The 23,831-nt window shown below is 39.9% G+C and overlaps 3 protein-coding genes across 4 annotated transcripts; 1 reads left to right on the forward strand and 2 right to left on the reverse strand.

Annotated features, from left to right (window-relative positions):
• Positions 1 to 1,496: 1,496 nt before the first annotated feature.
• Positions 1,497 to 8,063, forward strand: LOC134815281 (uncharacterized). 2 transcript variants are annotated; one of them, XM_063823794.1, is made up of 8 exons: positions 1,497 to 1,571; positions 1,902 to 2,065; positions 2,785 to 2,892; positions 3,239 to 3,359; positions 3,555 to 3,725; positions 6,293 to 6,445; positions 6,719 to 6,860; positions 7,035 to 8,063. In XM_063823794.1, the coding sequence occupies exons 1-8, from the start codon at positions 1,499 to 1,501 to the stop codon at positions 7,486 to 7,488; spliced, it is 1,386 nt and encodes a 461-aa protein (XP_063679864.1). In that variant the 5' UTR covers positions 1,497 to 1,498; the 3' UTR covers positions 7,489 to 8,063. The 2 variants fall into 2 exon arrangements, with proteins under 2 accessions (XP_063679864.1, XP_063679865.1); XM_063823795.1 differs by having other exon boundaries at positions 6,722 to 6,860.
• LOC134815282 (uncharacterized) lies at positions 3,918 to 5,815 on the reverse strand. Its single transcript, XM_063823796.1, has 4 exons — positions 4,820 to 5,815; positions 4,424 to 4,587; positions 4,187 to 4,317; positions 3,918 to 4,059 (listed from the first exon to the last, which is right to left on the reverse strand). The coding sequence occupies exons 1-4, from the start codon at positions 5,355 to 5,357 to the stop codon at positions 4,056 to 4,058; spliced, it is 837 nt and encodes a 278-aa protein (XP_063679866.1). The 5' UTR covers positions 5,358 to 5,815; the 3' UTR covers positions 3,918 to 4,055.
• An 8,954-nt stretch (positions 8,064 to 17,017) lies between the features above and the next one.
• Positions 17,018 to 22,764, reverse strand: LOC134815812 (protein ABHD8-like). The gene is made up of 6 exons (XM_063824400.1): positions 22,416 to 22,764; positions 21,859 to 22,131; positions 21,408 to 21,573; positions 18,506 to 18,726; positions 17,421 to 17,556; positions 17,018 to 17,201 (listed from the first exon to the last, which is right to left on the reverse strand). Exons 1-6 carry the CDS (start codon positions 22,508 to 22,510, stop codon positions 17,178 to 17,180), a joined length of 915 nt encoding a protein of 304 aa, XP_063680470.1. The 5' UTR covers positions 22,511 to 22,764; the 3' UTR covers positions 17,018 to 17,177.
• Positions 22,765 to 23,831: the final 1,067 nt, after the last annotated feature.

The following is a 23,831-nucleotide window of genomic DNA, read 5'->3' on the forward strand; positions in this document are numbered from 1 at the left end:
GAGACCGTTCAAAACAAGACTATTGTTATTACCATTGTTATCAACATCATTCAGACCACACGCTGACATATCATCAGATCATCAGGGAGCAATAGACACGTGCTCTCTTCATCTCCAATCAGATGAACGGAGGGTTTGGGTTATAATTATCTAGCAATCAAGAGCCGGACAATAGCTTGTAGATCTGGGTTGTATTATAATGAGAGCGCTGGTGACACGACCACCACAAGTTAGACTGACAATGATTTACACAGCTCTCCTCATTTACATTGAAGATTTAGTAAATCGGGGATCTATTATAACTCCGCGTTGTTCGACCTATATCTTTACCTCCGGCCATTGTGTTGCTTAATTAATATTAAAATCCAGCCACTTAAACCCACCTCTCACCGTATGATATTGACGGGTATATTACCCATTAAGTGAAGTCCTCGTAATTAATTTATTGGAGCTCTCATACCCCACCTCGGGGGTCGTGGGCCCGGGAGATGCTCCAACGTAATTACACTTTGCTCGCTCTAACGTGTATATCTTTATAACAAGTTGAGTTTACAGTTCACATCACATGACTGTTGTTCAGCTCTTTTATTAGCTGAGGACCTCCTTGTAGGTCACGTGACAGGTTTCAAGCTTGTTTATTGGCTGAAGACCCCTTTGTAGGGCAGCACTGGCGGTCTTTCACGCAGGTGTTCACTATATCATTATCCTATATTTAGTTAACCGTCACTATACACTATACCTACATGGTTCCCCTTTTAAACAGCTTTTGTCTTTGCAGTTTGCAGTTCAGGTGTGTCTCTTGATCGAGTTTAGTGCTTTTAGAAACGTTTGTCTTAGTAGTGAAATTACGGCCCAGGGTTTGCATCTTTGCTTGGTTTTAAACTTAAAGGGGGATCATTCACGGTTCTAATTTATTTAAGCTGTTTCAATCTTACACTTTGTAGTTGTATGAGACCCCTTGAGTTTGATGAACGTGATGAACGTGATGATGATTGTAGTACTAAGAAACCCGATCTTCACCAACTTGGACTGTTAAACATCCAGATTGTGAACACACCAGTAGTGCTAACCATCACATGATCGTTCTAGAAGGTTCATCTGTACGGCTAATTACTGTGAGGAGACTCTTTTCTCAATATAACTCACAATGCCGTTACTATTCAGCTAAGGACACCCGGACTCCACATGGAGTTGCGATGAAAACAATAATTCTCGCTCTCTTTTCTGTTCGATTATTTAACAGGGGTACTTCTAAATGTGTAAGTGTAGAAGAGATGTTTTTGATGAGTTCTCAACGCGCCTCGGAGTTTCTATTATAATCGATCTTTAAAAGCTTTTAGTGTAGCTTTGGAACTTTTTGATGCGTTACATTGTATAGTATTGTACAGATGCAAGTCAAGAAAACTAGGAATTTAAGCCTTTCGATTGTCGATATTTTTATTTTGTTTATAGAAAATTTGTTATTTACTTATTACTAAATATTGACTCTGTTTTAGAAATGATCATTAGAACGCCATGTATCTCTTCACTAGTCTTCATCGGACTGGTGATAGTTCTGGTTCGCAGCGAATGTGAGTTTAAAACTGAAATTTGAACTTCTGATTTTGTCAAGGGTTGAAACCTATGCTTTTCGCCGATCTGAATTTACATTCTTATTTAGGTTTAGGTGCACGGATCAATATTTAGCTATCTCCGTATTTCTTAGACACTGAGGAGACCACATAAATATGGATAAAGATGGGAATTTGACACAAGTTTGTTTAGACACTTGACTGGCGAGTGGCGGCCTATATTGGCCGTCTATTAATGCAGACAGCCTCTTCATGTCCAACCACTGTCACGTTACAAAACAAACGTGCGCCTCCCCAATCCCACGTTTACCTAACTCTTCACTTCCACAGTACTGCCCTCCCTGGAACTCAAACCCACCGGCTACGTTAACTTCAAGAACGAGACCAAGACCAAGACGGCTAGGAACTGCTTCTCCCTGTATCTTCAGCTTGATGATGAGGTTCAGGACAAGCAGCATATCATCAGTATCAGAAGTGAGAGTAGGACTGAACAGGTTAGTTTTTATATACATTAACATTAATACGTTTCTTAAAGTTGGTTATTTTTTACAGATATCTCTAACTGTCTGTTTTATTTAAATCTATCTTTTAGATGGATCTAATCTCTTCACCTAAATATGAAATAATTGGATCATGATAATTTGAGTCATGTTAGGTTTTCAATTTGAAATTCAGTCATACCCAGGGGTTATCTTAAACTACCAGATAGGAGTCGTTCACATATTACGTAGCAACGTAACAGTTTTACACAGCTATTGTGTCGAAATTACACTAGCGTAATCATTTGGAAACCCCCCTCCCCCTCGGCTGATTACGTAATAATATGTGAACGACCCCATAGTATTAGTACAGTAGATTCTACAGTAGAACCTTCTGGCAACACTGTACAGTGTACACGGCGAACCATTGGATATCATATTCGGGATTAACTTGCTATGCCAGATATTCTGAATAAAGGAACAGAACATATTACCAGGGACGACTAATTTTCTTGGTCTTTTGTCTTAAAGGGGAACAAAGGCTTAAGACTTGGTCTAATCAACCCTATCATAAAATCATAATGTATACTCATATGAAAATCTTAATGAAATTAAAGTTTTAATGGGTTGAGCTTCTCACTGATTAAACGTTCACCTCATTAACAATTATTATACCTCTTGGCCTCATTTTATCTTTCAAGTTTATTCACCCAATTAATATCCACCTCCCTCAGTTTATCAAGGTATCACTGATACAGATGAGGCTGTCAGTGCTGGCTAACTTGAGACACCCTGCAGTCAGCCGGTGGTTCATGGTCGGCAAGGAATTCGTCCCTAACGAGGTAATTACCCAATCAGTTTCCCTAATTAACCCTCAGGGTATTCTCCAGCCATGTTCTGGTATACACATTCACCATTATTGTAGCAACTTACGAATAATGAGGTACGGAATCACGTCAATTATTTTTTAAACGTTCTTTCTCGCCATGATCTCAGTAACACGACCTACTGGCTACTTGGTTTTGAGACTGAAAATTATTTTAGTATTTTCACACTTGGACCGAAGCCAAACAGAGAATTTAAACCTCCGACAATGACTTAATACAAATGACCTAATATTCACGTGCTGAAACTGAATTCCTGTACTTTAGTTTTTTAAATATTCTCATCAAAGCATACTGTTTTAAGGTGTACTACATAAAGATAGATCAGAACGGCACAGATATCCACATTACAATAAACAATGTGACTACTAGTGAGAGTTTGGAAAGTGTGGAGGATTTCATATACCCTGCTGAGATCGTCATAGGTTTGTGATCCCATTATTTATCTTCTTCCGTTTAAATAATAATTTTTAGGAGCATTCTCATCTATTTGGAAGGCTTGAGTATCTGTAAACTTTCCACAAAAAGTAAAACCTATTTCTTTCTTACACAAATCCAGAACATTAATCATGCGATATTCACTCAAATAGTACGTTAAATTAAACCAGACTTCTGTCCAGGAAATGCCTCGCCAACCCGGGGAGTTAACGGCTCTATAGCTGGTCTGGTGTACAACGGTGTGAGTACCCTGACCAGCTACCTGAGAAGAGATGATGACTTTAGGAATGTGGCCGTTCAAATGGGAGGCGAGGTAACCGTCAAGGAGAAGGACTGGATTACTATCGACGAAAGTGAGTTGTTTTGTATTTTTCTTATTTTGGACAAGTGGACGGTAAATCAATAATTTTTTTCTCATTAACTAGATGCGTCATAAAGATTATTTTTAGTTCGTGATCTGGACTGTAGCCAGCAGTCTAACAAATGTAGCGGGAAACTGTACACGAATATTGGATAGTGACTTAACACAAGTTAGACAATAGACTATTATAGTTCAGAATTAAATATACAGTTTTAAGTCGAAATGTCAAACAATATAGAGGCTTCTATACTTTATTGCCTATCTTCCGATCTTTCGAGTTTCTTCCTTTTATCGACCCCATTGTTTCTTCTCTCTTCACCTCCTATCTGTTACATATGAAATTAAGTTTCATTGATCGTTCTAGTATTACTGTTTATTCACATTTTATTTACACAACAAAAATGTTACTTTTGATCACTTGAGCGCGTCGGAAATTTTGTATTACAATCTAACCTGTGACCTGGACTAATGCACTCCCATGTAGAAGTCAAGTACTTTTCTATTCCAATGCAAGGATCACCAAATAAACTGTTTGTTGCATTTGTTGCACAGGAATACTTTCCATCGCATCTCTCTTGCATCACCTGAGTTTGTATCTCAACTGATCGAAAATGCACATAATATAGTATATTTAGCACCAATAAAAGATCAATTTTATTGTAAGTAAAATTATTGCCAATGTCATGATACCTCAAGTGAAGATTCAGAAAGGCAGTGTCCATCGTAAGAAAGTCCGCAAGTGTTATCATTGGAGTAAACACCATAGGCTGCATGCTTGATATTTATCACATTCTCTCCACAATCCATTGACAGAGGAGCTCCACTGTGTTCACATGTCTCCGCTGTGTCCGGACCTGGATCAGTTTTTCAACTCTATGTTCTGTCGTGTGTTTCGATTAATGCTAGTAATGGCTTCAATTGCAAAAACTTTATCATGAAGTGAATAGATTCACTGAGAATGCATTATTGACTCTTGTATCGAGTACAACAAGTTTTATACTTGTTCGAAGATAATATTCGTAATAGCTCAAATACTTGCACAATGCACAATCTTACATCGTGGTAACTAATTGTGATGTTCATTACCTTTATCCAAAGCTGCATGTCTCAGTTTAACAGTGCTAAAATCAGGCATGCACTCTTCGTTACAGTGCAGCACGCACTCTTCCGTTCTACATTCATATGCTGTCACGCAACGCTGCATACAAACTTTGCCTTTCATCAGTTTTTCCAGATTCTCTGTTGTTTCATTCTTATTCCAATCTCCCCTCTTTTTGCCACCTCTTTTCTCCCCTTCTCTTTCCCGGTTGCGACCAGAATTGCGGCCAGGCATCTCGTTACGTCCAGCCATGCAGTCTTCTTTACAATGAACAACACACTCTTCCGTTTTACATTCATTTATCTCAGTGCAATGCTTCATACAATCTTTACCCCTAACCATTCTCTCGATCATTGCTCGTGCACTTAATATGCATTTGGTTTTACATTGTGTATAGCACACGTTTCCATAGCAGGTCTCTTTCGCCATACAAAACTCTATGCATCCTTCAGTTGCTTCCTCGAGTCCAATTGCACCGGTACTGTTCGTGAGGAAGGCTGCTAGAACTGTGACAAAACTAATCATAGCTTTAACAATTAGCCGGATAACGTAAATGCTGAAAGCTCTGAAAATAATGAAAATGGATCAGCAAACTCGCTATTTAAATATGAAATTCTTGTTACTATTGATGTTATACAGTTTCAAGAAGAGTGGTTATTGCGACTGTTCCTGTGCGTCACATCAAAATTTTATGATTAAAATTTAAAACCAATTTTAGGAAACGGCTATGAAGCCATTTCAGCATACGAATATATACTATATAAAGACATTTTGTCACTTATCTATTTTGAAGAATAAATCAGAAAATGTCGCTTTTCTTGCCGTTGTTTATTTGAGGTTGTACGACCAAACCATTGCAACGACTAAATTATTTCAAACATCTTGGTAAAGAAAGTCAGAATTGTCTCGAGATTAATGGTAACATATTCATTCAACCTAAATTAAAATGATTTCATGTCTAGAACATCATGTAGCCTATGAGTCTGACGTTAAAATTGAAACCTATTTTATTTTACTGTTAAAGCACTCATTTAATAGTATTTGATAGATTTAAGGAGTTATTTATAAATTGCATGCAAAAGTCGTCACTGAGCACATTGAAAAATTTAACTAATATGCCTTGTGACGGTTATTGTGCGTCAAATCACAATTTTATGATTACAAAATTTAAAAGCGATCGTAGGAAGACCTTTCAGTATACAAATAAAAATTATATAGAGACATTTTGTCACTTATCTAATGATATCTATTCTGAACTAAAAGTCAGAAAATTCGAGCTTTCTTGCTGTTGCTTCATTGAGATTGTGAAATGTACGACCGAACCATTCCAATGACTAAAGTATTTCAAAAATGTTGGTAAAGAAAGTTGGGATTTGCTCATGAACTAAAATTCATTACAGTTATCTATTTCAGCAAACATCGTCTGATTTAACATCCACTAACAGAACTTACATTTCCAGGAAACAAGAAGTACTGTTCACACACGAACCACTTCCCCAAAAGTGAGGTCGGAACCGAGATAACGCTGGAAAACTGCCAACAAAACATCGCACGTGCTATCTGCGGGGAAAACCAGATCTGGCTGGTGGAGAAATGTAACGAAGATGGCAAATGTAAGAAGTCATTGCAGACACTGTATATATATCTGATAGTTTGAGACACTTCGTTTCTTCGTTTTCTTTTACTGTAGATTCTCGTTGGCAATCATTCAAACACATCATTTTACACTTTCAAATTTCATTATTGTTATAACGACATGGAAATTAGCAATAAGCATCAAATCTATGGAGAACACATTGAAATACTGATGAGGACACGAGGAGCTGTTCTGGCAACTCTTGAGAAACTCTCAACATTCAACAACCCCTCACAATATTACATTTCAGCAGTGAAGGGCCGGTCAGAGGAGGAGGAAAACCCACAGCAGAAATCGGAGAGATTTCCTAAAAAGTATCTTATAATTTACATTGGAGCTGGCGCGTCAGCTATACTCTTCATTACTATCATCATAATAGCCGTGCTCGTTAAGTAAGTATAATACACGATATACATTATACAGTGTATGTCGATCTACAGTGTGATTACCTAATGCACTGGTTTAGAAATCTGTCATAATTCCACTTTATACTAATACTAAAAATACTAAAATTAAAGCTCAGTGATAGTTTCAATATTCACGGTATCTCTAGAAACCAATCTCAGGCGCAGTAGGCGGAATAAGGTACACCGATACAAAATGGCTAAGAATGTGGACTACCGGGACGACTACAATCCCGCCAACTTCCCAAACCGGTTAAACGGGATCTCAACCCTCCCCGCACTCAAACACGACTCTCTGACCACCAAACCCCGGCCCAGCTCCATGGAGATCTCCTGTTCCACCCTGGACAACCCCGCCAGTGACATCATGGACAACAGAATCCCGGTGTTTGCAGCCACCACTAACCCGCTCAGCAAGCCCGAGGACTTGTACCCAGTCTACCTGACCAGCGAGCCTAACCCTGAGCGAGACTCGGACATTATCAGCACTATTCTGGGCGAGAGAGCCGAGAGGAACTATACAAACCAATTCAACAACGCTAGCCTCATGCCCAACAGTTTGTTGAACTCCAACTCCGGGCTTAACTCTGAGATGAGCAGTTGGCAGGACGTTTGAGAGGGAGAGAAGGGGGTGAGACACCCTGTTATGTTCAGTTAACTTGTGATAGTGTGTAGAGTTCTGAGGCGAAAGAACAAGCAGTAAAACATTATCAGAGAAAATTGATGTTTTGTGTTCAAGTTGCGTGTGAGACTGGATTGAGGCAATGCCGAGTTGCTGACAAGTAGAGAATGATGATTCAGCTCTATGATAAAATCAGAGGACTCTTTCAGAACGTTAATGTTGAGACCCAATATGAATGATTGGGACATTGTCTATTAGCGAGACCAGTGTATGAAGAATAATTTATTATGTGCACACTAACAGAGCTGTCTTCATAACTATAGGTATATTCCTAAGACCCACTGGTTATGAAATACCAAAATAATAAAGCTGTTGAGAATTAACTTGTAGTGATGATCACTGTACAACTATAATCTGTAATTAATTTCATGGCTTTTGCTCTCTTGCTTTCGGTTTGAACTCATTTAGAAGGGCTTTTCTTTTAAATGCCATTGCATAATGCATATATCATCTTTATTCAAATTCCAATTTTTATACTTCAGATTGTAACAATTTCTGTGTTTAGCTGCGTTAACAAAAACGAAATAATCATGCGGTTATAAATATTTGCTCATTAAATATACATCAAATTAAAACATCAAACAACCTAATTTACAAATGTTACACTATCAACATATCATCTACACTCTATAATATGTATATAGGTCATTTCCCCCGTTATAATATCCATGTCCAAAAAGGTATTTTCTTGGGCAAACTCTGAAAATCACTGTTTGTACTGTTTATCGCCGGACAACTCTTCTTGCAGTGATGTTCCTGAGAAAACATGGCATGTTAATCAGGGCCCCTAACAACTTTATAAATATCAATCTGCTTCAACTTTCTGGTATGTGTTCCCATACAGTTCCTGTCGGTTTAGAAGCACTCTTTCCTTTTCGATAGTAAAATTAAATGTTGTTGCAGGAGTCAACGCAGACATTCGAAAACGATATTACTACCTGAAGATATTTACTGGGCCGCGCTCAGCCTGTCATTCCGCCTAATATGTTTATGATTATGAACATGATAGCCTGAGGTCCCCAGGTAAGAAGATATCCACTTTGGTATCTTTATCTACACATGCACTTGGTTGATTGTATTGTAGATACCACTTGCTTTGCTAGCCATAGAAACTCCAGAATCCAGATGTTAATTTGTAATTGCCGGATAGCCTTTTTTTATGCGATGCCGAATATTTTCAGCCATTCTAAACTTATGGTTTGATCACCTGTAGAGTTTCATCATCTTTACTGAAATAGCAACTTTCTTACTTCAGATTTAATTCAGTGTTGACAAATAATCACACAGGTATAAATAGTTATTAAATGATAACAAATAAAAAGATATTAAACAAATAATTTGTAAAGTTAACATCGACCACACTCTATGATTATTATGACTTAAAGATCATCGCGCGAGATCCAATTTTTAACTGTCATCTGTTTAGAAACTTTTATTCGTCAGTGAATGATTTTGAAGAAAAAATGTGGAGTTTAGTCAGTTAAATGACTGTACACAAAGAGTATTTCGGAAGTAATGATAATTGAACACCTTGATAGGATTAAGGTGCATGGTTGATGGTTACAATCGAGCGAATTGTATGCGACAAAGATTTTATTAGCAGCGCGGACGAGTCCGATTGCTTGCAGCGCACCCCAACTGATGCCAATTTTGTTATCTTATCTTAACCCCAGGTTAAATTTGGGCTTTGGTTTCTATAACAACATGATCTAAATATGGGCATGCGCGGCTCAATATTTCATAATTTTGCGCTATAAGATGTAGCAAAATCTCGTTTGTCGTTAGCGCCCCAGGAATAAGCAGAAGACGTTTCCCTGAAATGTGTAGTGGATTTTGTAGTGGATTTTGCGCGCCGCACGTACGTTACAATATTTATTATTGTAGAATCTACGACGGTAGCCGTCAGAGTTCTCAATAAACTGCTCGTATTTTTAGACAATAAGATATGAATAACGTAATAACACATCCAACCCCATTCAGCTGAATGGATCAGGCCGTCCATCCCAAAATAGCTGAAGTCCCCTAAAATACAGACTGAGAATCTTTACTCCTGTAGGGGATTTGTGTTTCTGGGTTTATGGAACATTTTCGGTGGTTAAATAGGAAGTACCTGTCACAAGTCATCAGAAAAACCAAGTTTCAACCTCCCAACCCACTCAGGCCACTCCCAGGGGCCACACCCATCCCAAAATTACTGAAAATTAGGTAAAATCAAGACCGAAAATCTTTACCCCCGTAGTGCATTTATGTTCCAGGGTAGGTGGAACATGTTTTAGTGGTTAAATAGTTAGTACTTGTCCCAAACCATCAGAAAAACCGAGTTTCGACCTCCCAACCCACTCAGGCAACTCCCAGGGGCCACACCCATCCCAAAATTACTGAAAATTAGGTAAAATCAAGACCGAAAATCTTTACCCCCGTAGTGCATTTATGTTCCGGGGTAGGTGGAACATGTTTTGGTGGTTAAATAGTTAGTACTTGTCCAAAACCATCAGAAAAACCGAGTTACGACCTCCCAACCCACACAGGCCATTCCCAGGGGCCACGCCCATCCCAAAATTACTGAAATCACTGAAATTACTGAAATTACTGAAAATTAGGTAAAATCAAGACCGAAAATCTTTACCCCCGTAGTGCATTTATGTTCCGGGGTAGGTGCAACATGTTTTGGTGGTTAAATAGTTAGCACTTGACCCAAACCATCAGAAAAACCGAGTTTCGACCTCCCAACCCACTCAGGCCACTCCCAGGGGCCACGCCCATCCCAAAATTACTGAAATCACAGAAATTACTGAAAATTAGGTAAAATCAAGACCGAAAATCTTTACCCCCGTAGTGCATTTATGTTCCGGGGTAGGTGGAACATGTTTTGGTGGTTAAATAGTTAGTACTTGTCCCAAACCATCAGAAAAGCCGAGTTTCGACCTCCCAACCCACTCAGGCCACTCCCAGGGGCCACGCCCATCCCAAAATTACTGAAAATTAGGTAAAATCAAGACCGAAAATCTTTACCCCCGTAGTGCATTTATGTTCCGGGGTAGGTGGAACATGTTTTGGTGGTTAAATAGTTAGTACTTGTCCCAAACCATCAGAAAAACCGAGTTTCGACCTCCCAACCCACTCAGGCCACTCCCAGGGGCCACGCCCATCCCAAAATTACTGAAATCACTGAAATTACTGAAATTACTGAAAATTAGGTAAAATCAAGACCGAAAATCTTTACCCCCGTAGTGCATTTATGTTCCGGGGTAGGTGGAACATGTTTTGGTGGTTAAATAGTTAGCACTTGACCCAAACCATCAGAAAAACCGAGTTTCGACCTCCCAACCCACTCAGGCCACTCCCAGGGGCCACGCCCATCCCAAAATTACTGAAATCACTGAAATTACGGAAAATTAGGTAAAATCGAACCGAAAATCTTTACCCCCGTAGTGCATTTATGTTCCGGGGTAGGTGGAACATGTTTTGGTGGTTAAATAGTTAGTACTTGTCCCAAACCATCAGAAAAACCGAGTTTCGACCTCCCAACCCACTCAGGCCACTCCCAGGGGCCACACCCATCCCAAAATTACTGAAAATTAGGTAAAATCAAGACCGAAAATCTTTACCCCCGTAGTGCATTTATGTTCCGGGGTAGGTGGAACATGTTTTGGTGGTTAAATAGTTAGTACTTGTCCCAAACCATCAGAAAAACCGAGTTTCAACCTCCCAACCCACTCAGGCTATTCCCAGGGGCCACGCCCATCCCAAAATTACTGAAATCACTTAGATTACTGAAATTACTGAAAATTAGGTAAAATCAAGACCGAAAATCTTTACCCCCGTAGTGCATTTATGTTCCGGGATAGGTGGAACATGTTTTGGTGGTTAAATAGTTAGTACTTGTCCCAAACCATCAGAAAAACCGAGTTTCGACCTTCCAACCCACTCATGCCACTCCCAGGGGCCACGCCCATCCCAAAATTACTGAAAATTAGGTAAAATCAAGACCGAAAATCTTTACCCCCGTAGTGCATTTATGTTCCGGGGTAGGTGGAACATGTTTTGGTGGATAAATAGTTAGCACTTGATCCAAACCATCAGAAAAACCGAGTTTCGACTTCCTAACCCACTCAGGCCACTCCCAGGGGCCACGCCCATCCCAAAATTACTGAAAATTAGGTAAAATCAAGACCGAAATTCTTTACCCCCATAGTGCATTTATGTTCCGGGGTAGGTGGAACATGTTTTGGTGGTTAAATAGTTAGTACTTGTCCAAAACCATCAGAAAAACCGAGTTTCGACCTCCCAACCCACACAGGCCATTCCCAGGGGCCACGCCCATCCCAAAATTACTGAAATCACTGAAATTACTGAAATTACTGAAAATTAGGTAAAATCAAGACCGAAAATCTTTACCATCGTAGTGCATTTATGTTCCGGGGTAGGTGGAACATGTTTTGGTGGTTAAATAGTTAGTACTTGTCCCAAACCATCAGAAAAGCCGAGTTTCGACCTCCCAACCCACTCAGGCCACTCCCAGGGGCCACGCCCATCCTAAAATTACTGAAAATTAGGTAAAATCAAGACCGAAAATCTTTACCCCCGTAGTGCATTTATGTTCCGGGGTAGGTGGAACATGTTTTGGTGGTTAAATAGTTAGTACTTGTCCCAAACCATCAGAAAAACCGAGTTTCGACCTCCCAACCCACTCAGGCCACTCCCAGGGGCCACGCCCATCCCAAAATTACTGAAATCACTGAAATTACTGAAATTACTGAAAATTAGGTAAAATCAAGACCGAAAATCTTTACCCCCGTAGTGCATTTATGTTCCGGGGTAGGTGGAACATGTTTTGATGGTTAAATAGTTAGTACTTGTACCAAACCATCAGAAAAACCGAGTTTCGACCTCCCAACCCACTCAGGCCACTCCCAGGGGCCACGCCCATCCCAAAATTACTGAAATCACTGAAATTACTGAAATTACTGAAAATTAGGTAAAATCAAGACCGAAAATCTTTACCCCCGTAGTGCATTTATGTTCCGGGGTAGGTGGAACATGTTTTGGTGGTTAAATAGTTAGCACTTGACCCAAACCATCAGAAAAACCGAGTTTCGACTTCCCAACCCACTCAGGCCACTCCCAGGGGCCACGCCCATCCCAAAATTACTGAAAATTAGGTAAAATCAAGACCGAAATTCTTTACCCCCATAGTGCATTTATGTTCCGGGGTAGGTGGAACATGTTTTGGTGGTTAAATAGTTAGTACTTGTCAACCAAATTAGTCACGAAAGGGAGCACTTCAGGGTATGATTTTATTCGAATTAGTATTACTTACTGCAGAAGTCCGCAAAGGGATTAAAAATGACGAAGTTATCAAGCAACCTGTTTATTTTGGTATCGAATTGGGTGAATAATCATGTGATAGCGTGCTAAGATACCGTAATTGGGCTTTCTGCACGATTCCCATAGGGCGGATCTAGTCTCAACCCAATAAACTGATCGCACGTACGCGTAAGGGTCGTTCACATATCATATAATCGATATTTTGGCAATCATCCTCGATACGTACCTCTGAAGGCAGGGCTCCCGCTCCCGAGCTCGCACTGCAAAAGGGAGGCCTGTCTTCCGAGATCACATTACATGGGGGATCCCTCGAGTCCGAAATCGCATATCGAAGGGTAGGTCCGGACTTCGAAAATCGAAGAAATATTTTCGGCTAATAATGATCAAGGTAGCATGAATCGTGAATAAAAGTAGTTTCCAGAAAAACTTTGAAAATATTTAGACTAAGAAAATTTTCGGTCCGAGTCATCCTCGATACGTACCTCTGAAGGCACGGCTCCCGCTTCCGAGCTCGCACTGCAAAAGGGAGGGCTGCACTCCTTGAGTAATTCTCCATTTTATGCCATTGCCCCCCCCCCCCCCCCACACCAGCCATACTACACTGATCGTTTATATTGTATATGATATGAGCCAAAAATATTTTGTCTGGGCCCAGGGGTGTAGGAAGCGGGGGGGGGGGGGCATCGCTTCCCCCATGAAATCCGGGCAAGGGGCCAAAAAGGGCCAACTTTTTAATTTAGGTTTCTAAAAATTTTTCCCCGAAAATTTTCAAAGTCAAAAATTTTCAAAGTTTTCTTGGAAAATACTTTTGTTCATGTTTCATGCTACTCTGATCATTCTGAGCCAAAAATATTTTTTTCGGTTTTCGAAGTTCGATATACGATTTTGGACTCGAGGGTTCCCCTTTGTAATACGATCTCGGAAGGCAGGGCTCCCCTTCGCAATACGAGCTCGGAATTGGGAGCTCTGCTTTCAGAGGTTCGTATCGAGAATGACTCGGACCGAAAATTTTCAAAGTCAAAAATTTTCAAAGTTTTCTTGGAAACTACTTTTGTTCATGTTTCATGCTACTCTGATCATTCTGAGCCAAAAATATTTTTTTCGGTTTTCGAAGTTCGATATACGATTTTGGAATCAAGGGTTCCCCTTTGTAATGCGATCTCGGAAGGCAGGACTCCCCTTCGCAATACGAGCTCGGAAGCGGGAGCTCTGCTTTCAGAGGTACGTATCGAGAATGACTAGGACCGAAAATTTTCGAAGTCAAAAATTTTCAAAGTTTTCCTGGAAACTACTTTTGTTCATGTTTCATGCTACTCTGATCATTCTGAGCCAAAAATATTTTTTTCGGTTTTCGAAGTCCGCACTTACCCTTCGATATACGATTTTGGACTCAATGGTTACCCTTTGTAATGCGATATCGGAAGGCAGACCTCCCCTTCGCAATACCGAAAATTTAACCACCAAAACATGTTCCACCTACCCCGGAACATAAATGCACTACGGGGGTAAAGATTTTCGGTCTTGATTTTTACTGGATTTCAGTAATTTTGGGATGGGCGTGGCCCCTGGGAGTGGCCTGAGTGGGTTGGGAGGTCGAAACTCGGTTTTTCTGATGGTTTGGGACAAGTACTAACTATTTAACCACCAAAACATGTTCCACCTACCCCGGAACATAAATGCACTACGGGGGTAAAGATTTTCGGTCTTGATTTTACCTAATTTTCAGTAATTTTGGGATGGGCGTGGCCCCTGGGAGTGGCCTGAGTGGGTTGGGAGGTCGAAACTCGGTTTTTCTGATGGTTTGGGACAAGTACTAACTATTTAACCACCAAAACATGTTCCACCTACCCCGGAACATAAATGCACTACGGGGGTAAAGATTTTCGGTCTTGATTTTACCTGGATTTCAGTAATTTTGGGATGGGCGTGGCCCCTGGGAGTGGCCTGAGTGGGTTGGGAGGTCGAAACTCGGTTTTTCTGATGGTTTGGGACAAGTACTAACTATTTAGCCACCAAAACATGTTCCACCTACCCCGGAACATAAATGCACTACGGGGGTAAAGATTTTCGGTCTTGATTTTACCTGGATTTCAGTAATTTTGGGATGGGCGTGGCCCCTGGGAGTGGCCTGAGTGGGTTGGGAGGTCGAAACTCGGTTTTTCTGATGGTTTGGGACAAGTACTAACTATTTAACCACCAAAACATGTTCCACCTACCCCGGAACATAAATGCACTACGGGGGTAAAGATTTTCGGTCTTGATTTTACCTAATTTTCAGTAATTTTGGGATGGGCGTGGCCCCTGGGAGTGGCCTGAGTGGGTTGGGAGGTCGAAACTCGGTTTTTCTGATGGTTTGGGACAAGTACTAACTATTTAACCACCAAAACATGTTCCACCTACCCCGGAACATAAATGCACTACGGGGGTAAAGATTTTCGGTCTTGATTTTACCTGGATTTCAGTAATTTTGGGATGGGCGTGGCCCCTGGGAGTGGCCTGAGTGGGTTGGGAGATCGAAACTCGGTTTTTATGATGGTTTGGGACAAGTATTAACTATTTAGCCACCAAAACATGTTCCACCTACCCCGGAACATAAATGCACTACGGGGGTAAAGATTTTCGGTCTTGATTTTTACTGGATTTCAGTAATTTTGGGATGGGCGTGGCCCCTGGGAGTGGCCTGAGTGGGTTGGGAGGTCGAAACTCGGTTTTTCTGATGGTTTGGGACAAGTACTAACTATTTAGCCACCAAAACATGTTCCACCTACCCCGGAACATAAATGCACTACGGGGGTAAAGATTTTCGGTCTTGATTTTACCTAATTTTCAGTAATTTTGGGATGGGCGTGGCCCCTGGGAGTGGCCTGAGTGGGTTGGGAGGTCGAAACTCGGTTTTTCTGATGGTTTGGGACAAGTACTAACTATTTAACCACCAAAACATGTTCCACCTACCCCGGAACATAAATGCACTACGGGGGTAAAGATTTTCGGTCTTGATTTTACCTGATTTTCAGTAATTTTGGGATGGGCGTGGCCCCTGGGAGTGGCCTGAGTGGGTTGGGAGGTCGAAACTCGGTTTTTCTGATGGTTTGGGACAAGTACTAACTATTTAACCACCAAAACATGTTCCACCTACCCCGGAACATAAATGCACTACGGGGGTAAAGATTTTCGGTCTTGATTTTACCTAATTTTCAGTAATTTTGGGATGGGCGTGGCCCCTGGGAGTGGCCTGAGTGGGTTGGGAGGTCGAAACTCGGTTTTTCTGATGGTTTGGGACAAGTACTAACTATTTAACCACCAAAACATGTTCCACCTACCCCGGAACATAAATGCACTACGGGGGTAAAGATTTTCGGTCTTGATTTTACCTAATTTTCAGTAATTTTGGGATGGGCGTGGCCCCTGGGAGTGGCCTGAGTGGGTTGGGAGGTCGAAACTCGGTTTTTCTGATGGTTTGGGACAAGTACTAACTATTTAACCACCAAAACATGTTCCACCTACCCCGGAACATAAATGCACTACGGGGGTAAAGATTTTCGGTCTTGATTTTACCTAATTTTCAGTAATTTTGGGATGGGCGTGGCCCCTGGGAGTGGCCTGAGTGGGTTGGGAGGTCGAAACTCGGTTTTTCTGATGGTTTGGGACAAGTACTAACTATTTAACCACCAAAACATGTTCCACCTACCCCGGAACATAAATGCACTACGGGGGTAAAGATTTTCGGTCTTGATTTTACCTGGATTTCAGTAATTTTGGGATGGGCGTGGCCCCTGGGAGTGGCCTGAGTGGGTTGGGAGGTCGAAACTCGGTTTTTCTGATGGTTTGGGACAAGTACTAACTATTTAACCACCAAAACATGTTCCACCTACCCCGGAACATAAATGCACTACGGGGGTAAAGATTTTCGGTCTTGATTTTACCTAATTTTCAGTAATTTTGGGATGGGCGTGGCCCCTGGGAGTGGCCTGAGTGGGTTGGGAGGTCGAAACTCGGTTTTTATGATCGTTTGGGTCACGTACTACCTATTTAACCACCAAAACATGTTCCACCTACCCCGGAACACAAATCCACTACACCTGTGAAATCCACTACAAATCCACTACACAAATCAAGGAAACGTGCTCTCGGAATAAGCAACTATTTCTTCAGTGTTCGTCGATTGATTATCTTTGGCGGCAAATGAAGCGATCTTGCATGTGAAGCAGCCATAATCCGATCTATCCTCGACAATTTCCAACATGTTAAGCGTTACCCATCCAAGACAGACGACTTTCTTGACTCCTCGCTGTTTGTCATGTCACTTCTTCTTGTGGCTTCTGTAATTATGAATAAATCATTGCGAGTACCACGTCCCATATTGATAAAACTGACATTAAGTTGACATGTTGTCATAAATTATTATTTATGGGCGTGTAAGAGCATCCTTGCTACTGCAAAGCGAGAGGCCATAGCGCATTAAGTTCAATTAATGTATTTTCCGTAAGTACAATAACTGAATAACTCTCGTATATGCCAAGAAAAATATATATAATTACCTTAAAAATAGTATTCTCGTGCAACTTGGAATGAACATCAAGATCATTGATAAGAAACGAAGTGATGATGTCATTGACTTCATCAGAACAGTCAATTGGTAGCATATGTCCACCTTCTAAAACATGAAGCACCGACCTGAAATACAAGGAGTTAAACAAATTGTTATTCGTTAAAAGAATAATACTCCCACTATACTACTACAAACACTGAATTTGTTGATAATTGGTCCCCCCCCCCGGCCATCATGATTCACAGTAAGTCAAGTTTAAGTGTTGTCGGCTGAGTTGTCTCGGATACCAAAAGTATAAGTGTTTGAATTTTAACATGATTGATTAAATTACCATCAAGTAATAACAATCTTTCTAGAAGTATGGAGTATTATCGAGTAGTCGTCATAGAAACTTAACAACCCGAATTACTGTATATTACACTGTAGAAATGATCTGATATTATATGAGCGCTGAGCAGCTCCTAATTTATAAATTAAGGCACAAATGACCAAGTTTTAAATTATGCTTACAACTCACACAGCACTGCAGTAGTACACCAAAATATCGGAATGTACAAGAAAAGCTTTATTGTCAGAAGTTGGGAAAGTAAAACTACACTCTCCAGTATTTTCCATCAACCGAACGTTTCTAGGTGTTTAGATTGGCACTTAGCTACGTTCACAAAAAGCTGGCCCCTAAATTGCAACCAACTTATTCAACAGATTCAATTTTAGTTTTAATTTTGGTAATTCTTTAAAGAAGTATACATGTTGACAAGGAATCCTATTATTGAGGGGCCAGCTTTTCGTGAGAGGGTTGCAGCGTCACAAACTGTATATCTTAATACACTTACACAATATAACATTACAATATCTGCATTACCATAAATACATTACTGAACATTTTGTCTCAACAACAAAGCAGATAGTATACATTCTATTTATATAATGTTATATATATAATGCTACGACATCTTAACACTGGAAACGCTGCATACAACACCTAGTTCCAACAAAAAAAACATAATATGAACAGTATGAAACTCTTCTTTTTCCCTTTTTTAAAGAAGGAAAAAAGAAGAGAATAAAACTCACTGTGATATAACAAGGTTCATGGTCATCTCATCTGCCAGCGGTATAAACTTGTCATGCCGCCCCACCAGCAGCAGGACTGGACAGTTTATTAGAGCGTGGTACGCCTCATCTCCCTCGTCCCACTTCTGTCCTCTCATCACTTGCTGTAAGTTTCCTATTTCTATACTTAGTAGCTCCGAGTTGGGAACTGACGACTTCTTTACTGGCGAGTGGAAACAAACCTGAGTGTTTGTAAGATTAGCTGGTTTTATTTGGCTGGATTGTGTTTTAATAATTTAAGATAATAGTTAACGGGTTTAATTGCGCTTGGGGAGTATTAATAATTATATAGTTTACTAGTTTGATATATGGGAATACTGATATACACCCGAGTATTTTTTAAGTTTAATGGTTTAGTTGGAGTTTGTTTTAATATTGAGATGTTAAAAACGTATTGTCAAGTATTTAGGTGACCTCCCAATGGGTTATACAATGGCGTACAATTTAATGATTGATTAGACGGAGTCAGAATATAAGAAGTACACATTACACAGTGGGTGTGGTGGTGAAGTGAAACAAGTTCAGTGGCAGATACTGAGTGTGTGTTATGTACAGTCTTATATGTTTAGCACGTGTTTAGCATGTGTGTAGCACGTGCTTAGTACGTGTTTAGTACGTGTTAAGTACGTGTTTAGTACGTGTTTAGTACGTGTTTAGCACGTGTTTAGTACGTGTTTAGCACGTGTTTAGTACGTATTTAGTTAGTGTTTAGTACGTGTTTAGTACGTGTTCAGTACGTGTTTAGTACGTGTTTAGTACGTGTTTAGTACGTGTTTAGTACGTGTTTAGTACGTGTTTAGTACGTGTTTAGTACGTGTTTAGCGCGTGTTTAGCATGTGTTTAATTTTACATCAAAAATGATGTAAAGTTTTTAATATAAAATTTTAAGGGGGCCGGGGGGGGTCTTCATCAAAATTCTCTCGAAATTGACTTTGTAGTTGTTTCTGATGGAGGGGAGTGATATCTATCAGCTGTTTTTGGTCCCATGGAAAATTATTGTTCCTAGCCGAAATTATTGCCGGTCAAAGGTCAGCGCTTATGTGTAATTGTATTGCGCGAGCGATTTTCAATTGCGCGCCCTGATAATCGAGTCTAAAATCTATCTTCTCCTACATTTTTTGAGCAATCACCCTGCAACTTTCAGGATATGTTCTAAGGACCATTTAGAAGAGATTGTCGGGCCAGAATTTTGAGATAGGCCTTAGAAAATTTTTTATTCGATTTTGAAAATCTTGGACCTGAAAAAATCATCAAAAATCATCCAAGATTTTCAAAATCGAATAAAAAATTTTCTAAGGACTATCTCAAAATTCTGGTCCGACAATCTCTTCTAAATGGTCCTAAGAACATATCCTGAAAGTTTCAGGGTGATTGCTCAAAAAATGTAGGAGAAGATAGATTTTTAGACTCGATTTTCAGGGCGCGCGATTGAAAATCGCTTGCGCAATACAATTACTCATAAGCGCTGACCTTTGACCGGCAATAATTTCGGCTAGGAACAATATTTTTCCATGGGACCAAAAACAGCTGATAGATATCACTCCCCTCCATCAGAAACAACTACAAAGTCAATTTCGAGAGAATTTTGATGAAGACCCCCCCCCCCCCGGCCCCCTTAAAATTTCCGTACAGCCTAAGTATGCTCTTTTGAAAAACTATGAACATGCTAGCTTTCTTTATTTTATTAGTCGGCCGACATCTTGGGTTGTACTGGACCGAACAAGTTTATTATCGGATGTCTACTTACATTTATTATGTTTTACTAAAAATAAGTGATTAGTACGTGTTTAGTATGCGTTTAGTTCGTGTTTAGTACGTGTTTAGTACGTGTTTAGTACGTGTTTAGCACGTGTTTAGTAGGTGTTTAGTAGGTGTTTAGTAGGTGTTTAGCACGTGTTTAGTAGGTGTTTAGTAGGTGTTTAGTAGGTGTTTAGTAGGTGTTTAGTAGGTGTTTAGTAGGTGTTTAGCACGTGTTTAGCACGTGTTTAGTAGGTGTTTAGTAGGTGTTTAGCAGGTGTTTAGTACGTGTTTAGTACGTGTTTAGTACGTGTTTAGTACGTGTTTAGTACGTGTCACATGTTAGAGTAATAATGTTATTTCTTTTAGACTAACACGTATCTATGGATACTAGAAGGGAGGAATGATTAGCCAGTCAGCTTCCAGTATTGGCCAATCAAAACCGATAATCACTGTCACGTGTCAAAACAAATACCGTACATCTACCTCAGCAGATCTACAGTATGTACGCTATGCTTCCAGGTCAATAATCAAAGCAATTTGAGCTGTGAGTGATCGATAATTAGTTGTCAAGCAAACTACAAATATTCGAGTAATGCTCGGTGTGCTACGAATTGTCGAATATTTTCCGACAACTTATAAGTTATAATCTTACATTCCGACTTTGAGACTAGCTACCATTCAAATAAGAACATAGTTTCAAATCAACGGCTCGAGTTTCAGTTTAATAGTTACAGCAATCTCTGTCATATCATATTTGAGGTCGACTAATAACTCAACAACTATTAACACAACAAGACAATACAACAAATAGGACAAACAATATTGTGTTAAGTTGGTGAAAATTCAGCTCAACAAACAGTTAATATCTTCGGCTTTGTCTAAAAAGAAACGCAATTAAAAAGAGTCCTTAAATTTCACGACTTCTTACATTTCTGCCTAATGTTTCGGTCAAACCCTAATTTCTAATCATTTACGAAGTTATACAAATTCTTTATCATACCATCTGTCATATGATAAAGAAATGAAACCAATTTTGCCCATCATCGGATATGTCATCATCCACAATACGTAATTAATCATACACACATACATGATTAATCGATGACTAAAACAGTTGTTTTACCTCCTTGAAAACTTTTAATATGAGAGGTTTAAAGCAAGAGAGCAGAGAGGCAGGTAGAGAAAACAGAGAGAAGTCTTCGGGAGCTAGAGCAAAAGGTCCTCCTCCGCTTATCAGGATCAGCTTCTTCACCTTGCTTTGTCGCTCGTTGTACACTAGAGTACACAAACTGAAACGCATTGGTTTCTTCAGTTTACACAGTTTGGTCATGTTTGTCATGATTATCCAGTATTCACTTAATTTGTTATATTATGTCTAGATGAGGTATTAAACAAATTCTTCAACAATGAAGTTACAAATGATTACTGTTTTTTATTACAGTGAATTATATGATTTAGATTAGAGGCAGCCGCAAAGTATTGATAATTGGATATTTTAACATGGGTCAACATATTCTTCAGCTTTAAAGCATACTGTAGAAGAATATGCGGCTAAAAATATTTAGTAAACACACCTAGTACCATACGAGTGTCCAATCAGAACATTATGATTATTCACACTGTATCTGTCAAACAGCCTCAAAGCATCATAGCAGTACTGCTCAAACGTGAACATGTAATTCTCCGGACGTGCTGGGCACTTGCTCTTGCCATGAGCGAACATGTCACATGTGACCACTCGGTAACCAAGCCTCAGTAGGTGGGATATCTGACTTTTAAATTGCTTGTATGTTCCTCCCGCTCCATGGTAGAAAAACAGGGTTGTGTTGTTGTAGTTTTCAGGAGATCTGAAGTGGGGGGAATGTTTTTAAAGGCTTGGAGGTTGAATTTGTAAGGTCGTCAGTAGTCTTTGTTTAAGTTACCTTAGTATGGAATCTTTATATTTAAACAAAATTTCCAACACGAAACTTTGTTAGCTTGGTCAATGGTCACTGGTCAGGGAGAGTTTACATGAGAAGTCACTGTAATATTATAACAGTATTTGGCTCAATAAGCATACAATACATAATCAGTAAACATTTGTTCCATGGTTAAACCACTCCAGCATATCATGTAACTTACTAGTTCTTACCTTTCATACACCACAACGTTTCTTCTCTTCCTAATCTCAGTTAGCTTTTCATGTTGGGTGTAATTATCATAGTTCGGTGATACTTTATAGGGCATACCATGTGTCTTGCTACTTTTTTAAACACGTTCACTCTGTTATCTTATGTGTACAAGTAAATTGAAATAAAATAGAGCTACTGTAACAGGGCAAATTGTAACATTATGCCACAACTTATATAGCCCTACTTGAAGAATTATCTCCAAAGAGAAGGGGAATTCAAGTTTCTGAGTCTCTGCTCAAGAGTTTTAATTGTTTTATGCTGGTAAGTGGTGAAACAGACTGAGCTGGATAAGTGTGACTAAAGTGTAGTGCAAAGTGTGGCCCTTGCTACCCTCTACTGAAGTTGCTGAAATGCCGTCATAGGTCACACAAATATCTTTTTTGCAACTTAACCCACCATCAGGCATATAATTGTAATCAGCCATATTTTTATAATTATACAATTTTACTCATTCTGGGCATGTTACCTATATTATCATACTACAAGTATTTCTTCAGGTCTGTCTTCTATAACCACGATGAAAAGAAAAGCTGGGCGAAAACATTTGAGACTGCAGAACTGGAACACTCTTTATATTTGAATACAGTGACTGCTGAGCTGTATCAAATCTATCAGCATCATTGCAACTTCGATCAGGAACATAATTTAAAAACTATGGCAACGGAAGTCAGCCGATGTCAGAGTAAAAGCCAGCCGAAGTCCTAGGGTTGTGAAGTTGGCATAAAGGGTAGGCAGCTGCAGCTCTCCTAGCATCCTCCAGCTTGTCTGGGGTCTTAAACTTCTCAATCAGGCTAGTAATTGAATATAATCCATTTTAGATTCACATTTTACCTTATAACTTTATATTTTTATCATTGATCCATTCTCTCCCTCTGATCTTTATTGGTACTTAATTTACCCCCAGACAAGTTTTACTCCCCTCTGCCCGTCTCTATTTTCAGGCCGTTACATTCCATTTTACGGGGAATGTCTGATGACTGCTGCCTAGTACCCTGATTGCCATCCTGATCATCTGGTGTAACACTAACTTTGTCCATTGATGCAAGCTAACCCAACCCCACTTCTACCTACCTTCATCACTGAATTTCTTCTCAGTGCCTCCCAAGAGCAGAAATTTACATTCTATCCCTCATTAATGACAATGAAGAAGACTTCAAAGATGCCATTGAAATCATTCTGGAAGATCATCCGACAGAGCCCCTTATCACTCCCTCTACAGAGTCCTTTATCACTCCCAAACCTATATCACCGTCAACTTCTCCTCAGCCTAAGCATTTTTGGATCTTGTGAATCACATCCAGCTTGAATTTCCAGAGCCCCTGGTTGATGGGGTAATGAAAGAACTTATAACGATGAAGACCGCACAACAGTAAAGA

The sequence above is a fragment of the Bolinopsis microptera genome, chromosome 5, assembly GCF_026151205.1.
Source record: "Bolinopsis microptera isolate Bmic1 chromosome 5, MBARI_Bmic_1.0, whole genome shotgun sequence".
Classification (NCBI taxonomy): domain Eukaryota; kingdom Metazoa; phylum Ctenophora; class Tentaculata; order Lobata; family Bolinopsidae; genus Bolinopsis; species Bolinopsis microptera.